Genomic DNA, 15,186 nt, shown 5'->3' on the forward strand with positions numbered 1-15,186 from the left:
GTTGGAACAAGTCAAAACCATTTAGTGGGAAAGTTACTGTTCCAGAGTTTTGGCTTCCTGAAGAGCCCAAGGCCCTTCATTAGGGCTGCAGCAATCACATTCATAGGTAAAGTCAGCTTACTTTCTTGGACTCCTCTTTCCAGAACTTTTCTCTTCCATCCCTCTTTATCCTGTTTCCTTCTGCAAGATGAGTAATACAGAATAGTGTTATGGTTTGGTTGACCTCATCTTTTCCTGGGTTTGTCCCAAATTACAAAAATCATCCTATTTCCAGGAAAACTTGACTTTCTGTTTTCTCATCTGCAAAATAAGGATTGTAGGATTATAGACACAAAGTTGAAAGGGCTCTTTAGAGTTCATCTTCACTTTTCAAGAAATATTGAGCTTGATGGTGTTTAAGGGCCTCTTCAATTCTAACCTCCTGTGAATGATTCCTCATGAATCTAAACGTCTTAGGTCACATTTTTTCTTGAGGGAGTTGTAAGGAGGAAAGGTCTTGTAGTTAGACCACTGAAATTTTGGCTTCTGAGCATCTCTTGGGCACCTTCCTTGCTGAGAGTTGTGAGTTTTTCATTGGGGTATAAGGGAAGGGGCAGATGGGTGGGACAAGTACAGGAACAATTTTGGTTTGCTTTTGCTTTATTTTTAGGGCATACTGTTATGAAGCTAAACGTGAATGAAATGCATGAAGATGATGTGCAGCTGTTGCTGAATGGTGAGACATGCCCAAATGATCTAGAATTATTAGCCTGAGGTCTAGGTAGGACAGAGATTGTCTGTGTAGCAGAGTAACAGTGTCACAGTAACAGCTCACATTTCTATATCATTTTATAATTGCTCAAGTCTTTTCCTCCCCATCCCTCCTGTGAGAAACAAACTGAAAGCTATATTACCCAGATTTTACAGATGAGGAAACTGACACTAAGATGGATGATGTGACAGGTCGTGCCATCTCCATGAGGTGAACCTAGGTCTTTGACCTCCAGTTCATCACTTTTCGCTACAGAATGCTTTCTTTCAAGGTAGAAAGAGAGAGAGAAAAATGACTCAAGGAGATGCTTTAAATATCTTCCCATAGCAGTATTAAAAAGACTTGGCAAAGCATGACTGCTCCATACGTACTGTTGACTAATTGATAGGAATTAGATGCAAATTGTTATTTCAACTCTTATTATCTCAATTGAATTTTGTTCCTAGGTCTCTCTACATGAAAATCAAATAATTCTGGAGCTGGAAAGGGATTCTAGGAATTCTCTAGTCCAGTCCTAGTCTCCTCCTGTCATTTGATAGAGGAAAGAAGTGATGTCCAAAGAGGTCTAGCAGCTAGTAAGCAATGAAAATCCAAGTCTTATTGACTTCCAGGTTAGGGCTTTTCCCCATTGCATCTTACTATAGAGAGTCTCTCAGTCAACACATATTTATTAAGTGCCACCATGAGCCAGGCAGGAATACAAAGAAAGGCAAAAAAACAGCATTTGTTCACAAGGAGCTCCCAGTCATGAAGGAGATACCATGCCCACAAGATATGTGCAGGACACCACGCATATATAAGATATATACAGAATAAATTGAAGACAATTTCAGAGGGAAGGTACTAAGATTAAGAAGGCCCTAAAATCAAGGCTTCTTAGAGAAGGTAGACTTTAGTTGAGACTTGAAAGAAGCCAGTGTTAGGAGATAGAGATGAGGGGAGAGAGAGGTCTGAAAATGGGGGACATCCAGTAGAAATGTGTAAATCAGGAGATGAAATGTCATGTGCCAAGAACAACAGAGAGGACAGTGTTACTGTATCACAGAGCTAAGGGAGGCAGTATAGAAGACTGGAAAGGTAAGAGAGGGCCAGGCTACCAAAGCCTTTAAAAGCCAAACAAAGGATTTGTATATTCGATCCTTAAGGTAGAAAGGAGTCATTAGAGTCTATTGAAGAGGGAAGAGGCATGATCAGACCCTTTAAGAAGAGCATTTTGCCAACTGAGAACAGAACTAGAGTGGGAAGAGACTTTAGACAGAGACACCAACCAGCAGGCTACTGCAAAAGTCCAGGCATGATATGATCAGGTCCTGTACCAGGGTAACAGAGGAAAGAAGGGGTGTGTACAAAAGATCTAAAACTGAGGTGTGAAAGACACCAACAAGGGCTGCATTAGGCCCACAACACTCCCAAGTTCCAAGATTAAAATGTAATTGGGAAATATTTAGCAAAATAAATATACAATAAAACATAGAAAACACTCCCAAGTTTCAAGATTAAAATGTAATTTGGAAATATTTAATAAAATAAGCATATATATATGTATGCATACATATATTATATTATAATATAATACAAAATAAACATTTAACAAAATAAAACATAGAAAACACTTTAAAACTAAGTCAATATGCAGCCAGCCTACAGGGAATCTTTATACACAACTCAGCAGCTCCCTGTTTCTGTTGGAGTTTGACACCACTGCTTAAGCCCTCTAGCCCCACACTGTGTTCCTGTAGAGTGATGACAACTTCTAACTGCTAGAGTAGAGAAATTCCTCTAACATCCCCCGTGTCTTCTGTCTTAGTGATGGAGTTCATGGATGCTGGGTGTTCAAAGCCCTTCATAACCTAGCCTTGTCCTACCTTTCTAGTGTTCTTACATCTTACTCCACAATGAATACTCTTCCATCCATTGACACTGGCCTTCTGACTGTCCCACAAATAAGATACTCCATCTCTTGGTTCTAGGTATCTTTTTCTGGCTGTCCCCCATGCCTCCTCTGCTCCAACTACTGACCTCCTTGGCTTCCTTTAAGTCCCAACTAAAATCCTACCTTCTACAGGAAGACTTCCCTAACTCCTCTCAATTCCAGTGCTTTCTCTCCTAATCATTTCCTATTTATGCCATATATTGTTTTGTATATATTTATTTGCAAGTTATCTCTTCTGTTAGATTTTTGAGGACAAGGACTTTTTCCTCTTTTTGTATCCCCAGTGCTTAGTACAGTTCCTGGAACATAGTAGGCACTTAATAAATGCTTAGTGCTTGATTGATTAATGAAGGGAGAGATCTTTAGCTTTCTCTGGTTCTTCTAGGGGCAAACCTCACACCTGTGTGGTCAAGTTAAAATGGACAGAACTTGTACTTCAAACCCTGTGTAGTCTGACCATACTGTTCCTGAACTCATCATGATGTTTTCTACCCCTATCTATCCGCACAGGCTGTGTCCTGTGCCTGAAATGCATTCCCTCTTCATCTCTGCCTTTCAGAATCTTTATCTTCTTCTCCCATCAGGTGCTGCCTCTTCTGGAAAGCCTTTTCCCATCCTACCCACCATAAGTGTTCTCTCCCTCCTCTGGAAAGTCCATTTAAATCACACTGACCTCCCTTTTAGGAAATCCTGTAGAACTTACTGCATAAACTATACATTTTGAAACTTCATAATACATTGCCTTATATTAGTTCTTAACTGTTTCATTTGCATTTATTTCATCTTCCTCTGAAAACCATAAATTACTCAAGGGCAAAACCATGAAAGCAGGATGTAGGAAACAGTGCTGGAATTGGAGTGAGGAAACCTGGGTTCACCTCATTCTGACATTTCCTGGCTGGGTGACCACGAGCAAATCACTTAATCTCTTTTTCTTAAGAATCTGTAGACTGGAAATAATGATATGGATACTGTCTTTTTCAGAGAGTTGGTATAGAGAAAATGATTTTCTTTTTAAAATTTAAAATTTTAAAACACTATAATAAAAATATGTTGCTTTTCATTTTTTAAACTATTGCCCTTAAGTGTCTACATAGTGATGAGCACATAGTGATTGCTGTAAAGGTAGGTATGAACTTGATTGTAAAGGGCCTGAAATGCCAGGCTAAGTTATTTATTTATTTTTTTTATATCCTAGAGGCAATAGGGGGCCATTGAAAGTTTTAGGAGAGAAATAACTTGTTCAGACTTGTGCCTTTGGAAGGTGGTTTTGGCAGGCAGCTATTTGAAGAATGGTAGGTTGGGGAGGCTGTGGGGATCGACTAATGGAGACTGGAGGTGGGAAGATAAGTTAAGAAGCTGTTATAATACTCCAGGTAACAGATTATTAGGATCTGAACTAGATTAGTAGGTACACCAATGGAAAGTAAATTAAGGATGCAAGAGATGTCATGATATAAAGAATTTTTAGGACTGGTTGGATTGAGATAAGGGATAAAAAGAGAGGAAATGGGAAAATTATTTAGGTTTCCAACTTGGATGGTTGGGAGGATGGATAATGAAAGAAAATAGGGATGTTGATGATGAGCAAGCTTCAGGGGGAAGCTTGCACTTTTGCACAAGTTGAATTGGAAGTCTCACCAGGACGTGCAGGTAGAAATGTCCAGTTAGGAATTGTGGGCCTAGAATTCAGGGAAGAGATTAGGCCTGTATGTGTAGATCTGGGTATCATTCGTATAGTTTTGTTAATTGAAATTATAGAAGCAGATGAAATATCACCAAGCAAGAAAATGTAGAAAGAAGAGCAGAAGGTCTAGAAAAGAGCCCAGGAGACATTCACACCTTAGCAGGTGAGAGAAAAAAGATGAAACAGTAAAGGAGATTGAGGAGTTATAAAAAAGGTAAAAGAGTCAGGAGAGAGCAGTGCCATAATAACCAAGGTATCTAGGAGGAGGGGATAACCCAAAGTAGTGGAAAGCCCTCTGGATTCTCAGGTCTTTGAGAATTCATCCTGACTTCCCCATTGGACTTCAAGGAGACTGGAGTTAGAGAATTATGTTTGCTACTATCTATTGACTAGTTGACTTAAAAAGTGATTTAGCCTTTCTGGGCCTTGGTTTCTTCATCTATAAAATGAAGGGGTTGAATTAGATATTCTCTGAGGTCTTTTCCAGCACCCAAATCCTATGATCCTTCTTGGGGAAAGAGATTCTATTCTACCCTCTTTAGAAATATCTAACAAACCTAAGAGTTAGGAAATTTTGCATGTCTAATCTAGTTCTTCCCCATGTAGCTAGTCAGTCAATCAATAAGCATTTATTAAGCACTTAATATGAAACAGGAATAGTACTAAGTGTTGACACACAAAGAAAGGCAAAGTCAGTTCTCACTCTCAAGATAACCTTTAAATAAGAAGGCACATCCAAGATATATAGAGAGTAGATGAAAGGTAATTGCAGAGGGGAAAGCCATTAGCAACTGCTACGGGGAGCTACTGTGAAAGGTAGATTTTAGATGAAACCTGAAGAAAGCCAGGTAAACTAAGAGGCAGTGGTGAGAATGGAAACCATTCTAGTTATGGGGGAGATTGTTATTGAGTTATGTTCAGCTTTTTGTGACCTAATGAACTATAGCACACCAGACCCTTCTATCCTCCATCTTTCAAAGCCTGTCCAAGTTTATTTTTGTTGTTTCCATGACACTATCTATCCATCTCAATCTCTGCTATCCCCTTTTCCTTTTGCCTTCAATCTTTCCCAACACCAGGGTCTTTTCCAGTGAGTCCTTTGATGACCAAAGCATTTAAGTATTTAAGCTTCAATTTCAATATTTGAACTTCCAGTGAACAGCCTGAATTAATTTACTTAAGTATTGATTGATTTGATCTCCTTGCTATCCAGGACTCTCAAAAATCTTCTCCAGCACTGCATTTCAAAAATGGCAATTCTGTGATGCTCAGTTTTACCTAAAGTTCAATTCTCACAGCCATACATTGCTACTGCAAAAAGCTTTGACTATATGGACCTTTGTCAGTAAGACAATTTCTCTGTTTTTTAGTATGCTGTCCAGATTTGCCATATCTTTCCTTTCAAGGAGCAAGCAGCTTTTAATTTTATGGCTGCAGTCACCATCTGTGGTAATCTTTGAACCGAAGAATATAAAATCTGGTACTACTTCCATTTCTTCTCCCTCTATTTGCTAGGAGATGATGTGACCAGTTTCAAAGATCTTGGTTGTTTTCTTTTTTTAATAATAAGCTTCAAGTGAACTTTTATACTCTGCTCTTTCACCTTTATCAAGAGGTTTCTTGATTCCTCTTTACTTTCTGCCCTCAGAGTGGTATATTCTCTGCACATCTGGGATTATTGATATTTCTCCTAGCAACTTTATTTCTGGCTTTTGATTCCTCTAGCATGGCATTTTGCATGATGTACTCTGCATATGTTAAATAAATAAGGTGAGTATATATAGCCCCATCATACTCTGTTTCCAGTATTAAAGCAATCACTTGTTACATATTCAGTTCTGACTGTTGTTTCTTGACTCATTTAGGTTCATCAGGAGACAAATAATCTGCAACTCCCATCTCTTTGAGGACTTGCCACATTTTATTGTTATCCACGCAGTCAGAGGATTTAGTGTAGTCAATGAAACAGAAGTAGATGTTTTTCTGGCCTTCCCTTGCTTTCTCCATAGTCTATCAAATGTTGGCAATTTGGTCTCTAGTTCTTCTGCCTCTTCAAAAACTAGCCTGCTCTTCTGGTAATTCTTGGTTCACATATTGCTGAAAAGTATTATCTTGTTGGCATGTGAAATGAGTGTGATTGTTCAGTATTTCAAGGATTCTTTGGCATTGCCTTTCTTTAGGATTGGGATGCAAGCTTATCTTTTCCAATCCAGTAGCCACTTTAAGTTTTCCAAATTTGCTGGCATGTTGAATGCACTTAAGAGCATCATCTTTTAGGATTTTAAATAGCTCAGTTGGAACTCCATCACCTCCACTAGCATTATTATCTATGTTTCCTAAGGCCCATTTGACTTCATTCTCCAGGAGGTATGACTCTAGATCAGTAAACCACATCCATGTGGTTATTTGGTGATGTTGAGATCTTTCTTGTATAGTTTTTTGTGTATTCTTGCGAACTCTTCTTAATATCTTCTGCTTCTTTTAAGTCCCTACCATTTTTGTCTTTTATCACGCCCATTTTTGCATGAAATGTTCCCTTGATAGCTCTAATTTTTTTTGGAGCGATCTCTGGTCTTTCCCAGTCTATGATTTTCTATTTCTTTGCATTGCTCATTTAAGAAAACTTTCCTATCTCTCCTTGCTCTTTTCTGGAATTCTGCCTTAGTTGGGTATATCTTTCCCTTTCTTCTTTCCCTTTTATTTTCCTTCTTTCCTCAGCTATTATAAAGCCTCATTAGAAAGGCTTTCAGTTTTTGGGCTCTTCTTTTTGTTTGGAATGTTTTTTGTTACTGCCTCCTGTACAATATTGTGAACTCCTGTCTTTGGTTCTTCAGATGTTCTATTTAGCAGATTTAATCCCTTAAAACTATTCATCACCTTCATTTCATATTCATAAGGGAGGTTACTTAATTTATTTTTATATGGTCTGATGGTTTTCCCTACTTTCTTCAAACACACTCTGAATTTTACAATAAGAAGCTCATGATCTGAACCACAATTAGCTCCAGGTCTTGTTTTAACTGACTATATAAAATTTCTCCACCTTTGGCAGCAAAGTATATAATCAATCTGATTTCTATATTGACCATCTGGTGATTTCCATGTGTAGAGTTGCCTTTGGGGATGTTGAAAAAAGAATGTTTGCTATGACCAGCAAGTTATCTTGACAAAACTCTATTAGCTTCTGCCCTGTTTCATTTTGTACTGTAAGGCTAAACTTGCCTGTTATTGCAATTATCTTTTGATTTCCTACTTTTTTCCTATTTTTGATTACATTGCAATCTCGTATGATAATTGTGACATTTTTTTGATGTTATTCCTAGAAGATGTTGTAGATCTTCATAGAACTGATTCACTTTGACCTCTTCATTATCAGTGGTTGGAGCATAGACTTGTATTACTGTGATATTGAATGATTTGCCCTGGTTTTGAACAGATATCATTCAGTCATTTTTGAGACTGTGACCTAGTATTACTTTTCTCACTCTTCTATTGACTATGATAAGCCACAGTCAGACACAATAAAACTTGACTCTAGCATAGTGATATAATTTTGGTACTCTTCGAGAATGAAGGACAACAATCAACCATTGACTATGAGGACTACTGAATTTCTTCTAAGGAATTCACCCACTTCTCTCCATTTAAGTTCACTGACATCCAAGATGTTGATGTTTAATCTCTCCATTTCCTCTTTGACCTCATCCAGCTTACCTTGGTTCATATTCTAGGTTCCTATGTAATATTAATCTTTATAGCATCAGACTTTCCTTTCATCATCAGACACATCCACAACTGAGCTGCCTTTTAGCTTTGACCCAACTGCTTCTTCATTAGTACTGGGACTACTTGTAGTTGTCCTCCATTCTTCCCCATTTTCTGATCTGAAGGGCTCATCTTTTGATGTTATCTCTTTTACCATTTTAATATTATCCATGGGTTGTTCGTGGCAAAGACACTGGAGTGTTTTGCCATTTCCTTCTCTAGTGGATCATCTTTTGTCAGAATACTCCACTGTGATCTGTCCTTCTTGGGTAACCCTGTCTGGCATAGCTTACAGTTTCATTGCACCAGGCAAGCCCTTCCTCCATGACAAGGCAGGGCAGACATGGGGGATAACCAATGTAATATCACAAAGATGAGTTTGGTGTCATTTATATGGAGCATCAAGTAGACTAGTGTCTTTGGATTGTAGAGTGTATGAAAGTTCATAAAATGTAAGAAACCTGGAAAGGTAAGAAGGGGCCAGATTATGAAGGGTTTTAAATGGTAAACGGAGGCTTTATATTTGGAGACACTGGAGTTTGAGTTGGGAGAGTATGATAAAGACATAGGCTTTAGAAAAATCACTTTGGTAGTTAAACGGAAGGGTGTATCAGGGAGGGTTAAGATTTAAGGCAAGAAGTTAAAAGGTTATTGCATTGGTCCCCATGAGAACTGCTGAGGGCCTGAACTTGGTGGCTGTGTGAATAGAAAGTAGAAGACATGATTGAGAGATTTTGTGAAGGTAGAAATGACAAGATTTGGCAATAGATTGGATATGTAGGATGAAGAAGGAGTTGAAAATGGTAACCACCTTGCGAGTATGGATGACTGGGAGAGTTGTGGTAAACTAGATACTTCATAGGGAAATTTGTAAGAGAGAGGATATTGTGGGAAGAGACAATAAATTTTGTTAAGGCTATTTTCCCTTTGTATTCACATGTAGGTGAAGAACATGGCTATGTAGACTTTGACAGGGGTTGAAGACCACTATTAAGGCCTTATGAGGTTCTTTTCATCTTGTTCTTATTCCTTGCAACCTTTCTTCAGAGGCTTTACATTTAAATGTTATGGAATAATGATATAAGAACGATAGAAGGACTGGTAGGGTTCAGGAAGACAGTCCTTAGAACAAAGGTCTGAGCCTTCCTCTTCCCCCAACCACCACTTTCTTCTGATTTCAGCCCTTCAAGATCTAAAGGATGATCCTGTGGATTCTATACAGGGTTTGATCTCCATCACAATCAAGAAAATGGAAACAGCTTATGTGAATAGTCCGATCAGTTCTGGGCTACACCTGAGGAATAATTTTAGAGTCCCTGGTTTTGGTACCAAGAAGCGGCTCTTTAAGAACATAAAATCAAGGGATGAAAAGAAAAAGCACGTATCAAACTGGTCTAAGCTTCGCCACTGGCAAATATTGTCCATTTGGCGGAGTTCTGAACATGGCACAAGGCAAGCGGATTCCCCAAGAAGTCTTCAAATATTTCCCAGAAGAATAATCCCCCAAAAATATCTCTTGAACACACAAGATTTGGATACATCTGTGTATCAGGTCCAGAAAGAGCTCAAAATCTCCTGAGTCTTGATCCCATTTTTTGGAGTTTGAGACTGAACTTTTTTCCAGCTGTTTGCTCTGTAGCTGAAGGTTTGTTACATAAATATCTCTTCCTGGTTTTGTACAAATTAATGGATTACCCATATCCAGCACCCTCTTCCTATCCTTCTTCTCCCTAATTCCCCCACACACCCAGGGTTAGGAAGAAACCCAAAAGGATATAGTTCTAGCCTCCAGGAAATATTTTTGTCCAGTCTATCCTTTATTTCAGAGCTTCTGGTTTCCTGTATAACTTTAGTCAATAAAACGTCTTTCCTTATTTTGAGATAAGTTGGCATTCATCCTATAGTTTTTATTGGGGAGAGGGGAAGAAGAATTGCTTGGACTCCCTAAACAGGGATAGTCCAAAGTTTTACATCTTAAGTAGAGGAAGATTTTGCCCCCTCAATTGTCTTTTTTCACTTTTCTTCAAACGTGGATACTTTTGTCTAATCTTCCTTTCACTGCTACACTCCAATGAGTAGCTGGACTCATGACCTCCTTTTTCTTACTACCTATTCTCTCCTTAATTCTGTAAGAGTTCTGCAACTCTTGATTGCCAAATTCCCTGAAACCTTTACAGAAACCTTTAGTGACTTAGCAAAGAAACAAATAAAGATGAGTAAATGAATGAACGGCTGATTGCCTGGATGAAAAAATTAAAATACAGAAAACAAAAACCCCTAAGCTTTTTATCCTAAAGATCAAACTAGCATTTGCTGCTTTATCGTTTATGCTTTTTCTACATAAACTGAGAGTATGGGAGGCTGCTTTGAATCTCATGCACCTGCCAGAACAGAAAGTGATTTGTGGGATCAGAAGTGTGTGTGCAATTGAATACTATTGTGTTATAAGAAATGATGAGGTGGATTTCAGAAAAACCTGGAAAGACGTATGCAAAGTGCAGCGAGCAGAAGCAGAAGAACTTTGTTCATAGTAACAGCAACATTGTATCGGGATCTTATACATGATACATGATACATGATACATGACTTAGCTCTTCTCAGCAACACAACGATCCAAGACAATTTTAAAGGACTAATGAGGGAAAATGCTATCCACATCCAGAGAAAGGCCTGACGGAGTCTGAATGCAGATCGAATCATACTCGTTCACACTTCATTTTTTTTCTTTTGGTCCGTTTCTTTCACAACATGATTAATATGGAAATACTTTACAGGATTACACATATATAACCTGTATCTAATGGCTTATCTTAGGGAGGGAGATTTGGAACTGAAAACTCTTACAAAATTAGTGTTAGAAATTGTCTTCACATGTAATTGGAAAAAATAAAATGCTATTTTTTAAAAAGTGTTATGATGGTGGGATCGGAGGCGTGCACGTATACAGCATCCACGTGTTTGTAAGGACTTCGCGGTCCGCAGGAGCAGTATGCGCAGGCGCAGTAACCCAGCACATTCGGGGATGGGGACGCTGTACCCGCTCTCCCTTCGCGGAGGGTATTAGCTCCGCCGTGAAGGCGTTCGTGCGTGCGTGAGGACGTACTTACGTCCTGCCTGAGACCGACGCTATCCGCGGGAAGCGGCGGTTTCAAAACGAGGTAAGCTTTGCTGATGCCAGCCGCCGACTTGAGCGGAAAGGGAGAAGGCCAGTCGAGCGCCGGACAAAGGAGAAGTTCGGCTTCGAGAAAGAGCGCGGTGTGCAACGGGACTAAGTAGAAAGCGGGGCCCTTCACCCGCGCTGGCGGAAGTGGGCGGGGATAAGGAGGGAGTGGCGGAAGACCCGGATGAGGGGGGGCCGGGCGGAAGACGCGGATGGGGGGGGGGGGGTCGGGCGGAAGACCCGGATGAGGGGGGCGGGGCCGGGCGGAAGACCCGGATGAGCACGGCAATAGGAGTGAGCCTGCCTAGAGAAATGAGCCTCCTGCGTTTCGGAAAAGCTCATTCTGCTAGGTCTAAAACTCACTTCTAGGCTTGGCTGTCGTTTCACAGATGGAAAATTTGAGGCCCAGAGGACACGAGCATGGACTTGCCTGAGGTCATAGGTGCCGTAGTGGGTAGTGCTGGACCTGGACTTAGGGGAGACCCGGTCACTTGCCCAGCCGCGTGACCCCGGTCGAGTCACTTAGTGCATCTCAGTTTCCTTCTCTGAAAACTGGGTAGAACAACGCCGATCCTGGGCTGTAGTGAGGCTTTAAAAACACTTTAAGTAAGTGTCAGGTTTTGGGGGTCCCTCCTTTTTGAGGCGAGCGTGGAGTCAGGGAAATCGGCATTCTAAGTTAGCCGCCTGTACTGAGCCCAGAGCCTCGGAGCCCCCTTCTTCGGGTCTGGAAAGAGCCGCTTTTGCGGACCTCAGGCGGTGCTGACCCGCCTCCCGTGCCTCCCTTACCCCCCCTTACCCCGTCCTTGCCCAGAGGCGGGGTGCCTTCCACGCCGAGGAGTCTCTTGGGCGTGTGCAGCCCTTCCCGGCGGTCTCCCTCCGAGCTGACTGCCCCTCAGTCCCCACGGCCTGTAAGCTCTGGTCGGCTTGTGTGCTGCCTCCCCGTAGGACGTCCCGCCCGCCTGGTCTCCCCTTGCAGACTCCGTCCGGGCTTTCCTTAAGGAAGCCTGTCCTGATATCTCCCGCTGGGAGTCTTCGGTCGTCCCCAGCACTGTGCTTTATCTGGTACGCACTTTTAGATTGCTTACGGACGGGTTGTAGCCTTCATTTTGTCTTGTCAGAGGGCCTGAGGCCCAGGCGCTTGTGGGATTGGATTACTAGCTGTTCTATAGGAACCGTCTCTTAGGCCTCCGCATCGTTTGTGGTGGAGGTGGTTTCATGATTCACTTTCATCTTCCTGGATCTGACTCAGAACTCGAGGCTTCTGCCAGAACCTCTTGACGCTGCCCTTCAGCTTGCCCAGCAGTGCCTACTGGCTTTGTGTCATCTTGAAATTTGGCGAGTCTTCCATTTGTGGGGGTGATACACGGCCAAGAAGGCGCCCCTCCAGCTCCACCTAATGGACTCCTGCTTAGCCCCCAAATCTCCGGCCGGTGCTAAACCCTAAGCGTTCAAGCTGCACAACCTTCCCCTGTCAAAAACGTAAATGAGGGGATTCTGGAATTTCTCTCCTTTTTTTTTCTTCCACCCTTCAGGTGTCCTTTATTTGGCTTAAATACTCTCTCTTAAACTATTTTAATTATTTCTTTTTAAGTTTTATTGGCGTGTTTTGACTTTACATTGGCAAACGTTAACAGTTTTCATTTATATTATTGTGGTCATCTTATAAATCGTTTTGGTTCTGAGTATTTCACTCAGCATCAAAATCAAAAGTCTACCTGACTTTTTCTGAATTCATCATGTTTTATGCTAAAGTAATATTTTACCACATTTATGTAGCCCAGGCTTTCCCTTGTTAATAGGCACTTAATTTGTTTTCAGATTTTTATCATACCAAGAAAATGTTATAGCAGATACTTTTGTGCTTATGGTCCCTTTCCTTCCTTCTCCTGGGGTATATACATAGTGGTAGTATTGCTTTATTAAAGGACAATTAATGAAAAATGATTGTGTTTACTGTTGGTTCCTCATTGTGCTGAGGATATAAATAGAAAATCAAGGCAGTCCCTGCTGTCAAGGAGCTCGCCTTTTAATGGGAGAAACAGTTATCAAAAAGGAGAGTTCAGTTGTAGGGCATTCAGTCAACAAGCATGTATTAAGTGCTTACTTAGTATGTGCTGGGGCACTGTAAAGATGGTATATAAAAGCAAGATGGATGGTGATGCATTTTCTTTCATGTCATGCTCCACTGATAAAACCATATATGTTCCTAAAGTTGAAAACTGTAGTTTCAGGATTTTATTTGTGGTTACTGAGGTAGGTACTGCAACACCTGCAGAGGAAGTTGCTGAAGGGGATGTAGAGGTTGTTCCTTTGACTGTAGCTGTAGGAAAGTAGACTCAGCTGAAAGCAGAGTTGGTAGTCTGGGGGGACCTGCTATTGCTGGGGACCTAAGGCCGGGTCTTAAGGCTTACTGCCTTCCTGTCTCTACTGCACATTTCTGCTTTGGCTAGATAATGATGTCTTCAGTCCACAAGCATTTTTAAAACACATCTGTGACAGGCACTGCTAACCACTGGGGATACCAAGAAAAGCTGAAAATGGTTTTTACCATCTAAGACCTTAAATTCTAATAGGGGAAATTACATGTACATATATACATACATACACACACACACATATACAAGATACCTGCAGAGGAGATATGTGCAGGGCTCTCATAAGAGAGGGAAACAAAGGGGACCAGACTGATTTATCATAGGTATAATGGGGGAAAACTCCTTTACCTCTAATTTCAGATAAAAGTCATAAAAACCTTTTAGAGTAACCATCATACAGCAGAGTGCCACACTATTCACAGGGTATCATAGCCAGACTCAGGATTAATCAGATGGGAAATCTTCCTGCTCAGAAAAGAAATAGCATAGTACGGAAACTGAGTCATGAGGATCCTGCCATTACTTTTATAAGGCCATCTTCTTAACTTTCTCAGTCATTTACATCCACCAGTAATATTTCTCAGATATTTTGTGTGACTCATGGCATTTCTCCTGAATGGTAGAATACTGGATTAACAATAATGAAACAGTTATACCTTCCTTCATTCAGAGCAAATCGAATTACAGTCTCGAGAGATATAGCCTCACACAGCACATTTCACTAATGACAGTTTAGGACAGGATGCAGTTCTTTTTCTTGTTTCAATATCAATTAGTTAACAATAAATAAAAATATTTATCCCTAGTACCTCAATACTTACTAAGTACCTACAAGGATTTTCCAAAAGCCTTCACTCAACATCTTTCTTTTCTAATTTAAACTGTTGACCTGACAACTTTGTTAAGAAAAGGCAACAGGCTAAATGCATACATTTTATGATTTAATTAATTAATTAATCAATTCCCTATTAAAGACAATGGTAACATAATGCATTATGGAGCCAGAAATAGTCTGGCTACCCAGTGCAGAAATCTTCTGGCTTATATACATTTTGCTGTGAGGAAGGAACTCTCCTAGTTGAACAAATCATAAATTCAGTAAGACAGGACAGTTAACAAAGCAATGTCGGTCAGGCCTTGGGATTTCAGGCTGGGTAAGCGTATGTCTCCGTGATAAGGAAAGAAATCCCACCACTAGTAAGTGGGAGGCTTCCTGCGCTATACAGATAACTGACATAGGAAAGGGTAAACAAAGTTCAATAGAAATTACGACCTAAGATGTCTATTTTGCTTTACCATTAATATGCCATAACATAGTATATGTCTGTAGATAATAAGATACAAAGGAAAGCCTCATTATTGAAGATATAGTGTCTTAGGTTAAAGGTCTCCTTAAGGAGTGTAGAGTCAGCCTTGGCTGGCTTTTGCTGACATAGGAAGAGGCACTCTCTGAGTTTACTTCAGAGAGAACAAAGAGATTATTCCAAAATTTTATATTAAACATTATCAAAACAC

At 40.4% G+C, this 15,186-nt stretch overlaps 2 protein-coding genes across 14 annotated transcripts in view; both read left to right on the top strand.

Annotated features, from left to right (window-relative positions):
* LOC140533810 (maestro heat-like repeat-containing protein family member 1) overlaps positions 1 to 10,422 on the top strand; it is a 92,265-nt gene extending 81,843 nt beyond the window's left edge. For 3 of the 4 annotated variants that reach the window (XM_072654042.1, XM_072654041.1, XM_072654043.1), the window contains 3 exons: positions 1 to 106; positions 650 to 715; positions 9,318 to 10,422. In XM_072654042.1, coding sequence (XP_072510143.1) covers positions 1 to 106; positions 650 to 715; positions 9,318 to 9,715 — 570 coding nt within the window. In that variant the 3' untranslated portion in view covers positions 9,716 to 10,422. Of the gene's footprint in view, positions 107 to 649; positions 716 to 6,019; positions 6,142 to 9,317 lie in introns of all 4 variants that reach the window. The other variant, XR_011977065.1, reaches the window with a different exon arrangement.
* Positions 10,423 to 10,841: 419 nt separating this feature from the next.
* Positions 10,842 to 15,186, top strand: part of LOC140533811 (putative ATP-dependent DNA helicase DDX11-like protein 8) — a 41,023-nt gene continuing 36,678 nt past the window's right edge. For 4 of the 10 annotated variants that reach the window (XR_011977066.1, XM_072654044.1, XM_072654051.1 and 1 more), the window contains exon 1: positions 11,498 to 11,902. The gene's annotated coding sequence lies outside the window, so the exon portion shown is untranslated. The other 6 variants (XM_072654045.1, XM_072654052.1, XM_072654049.1 and 3 more) reach the window with 6 other exon arrangements.

This window comes from Notamacropus eugenii, chromosome 3 (genome assembly GCF_028372415.1).
Source record: "Notamacropus eugenii isolate mMacEug1 chromosome 3, mMacEug1.pri_v2, whole genome shotgun sequence".
Classification (NCBI taxonomy): domain Eukaryota; kingdom Metazoa; phylum Chordata; class Mammalia; order Diprotodontia; family Macropodidae; genus Notamacropus; species Notamacropus eugenii.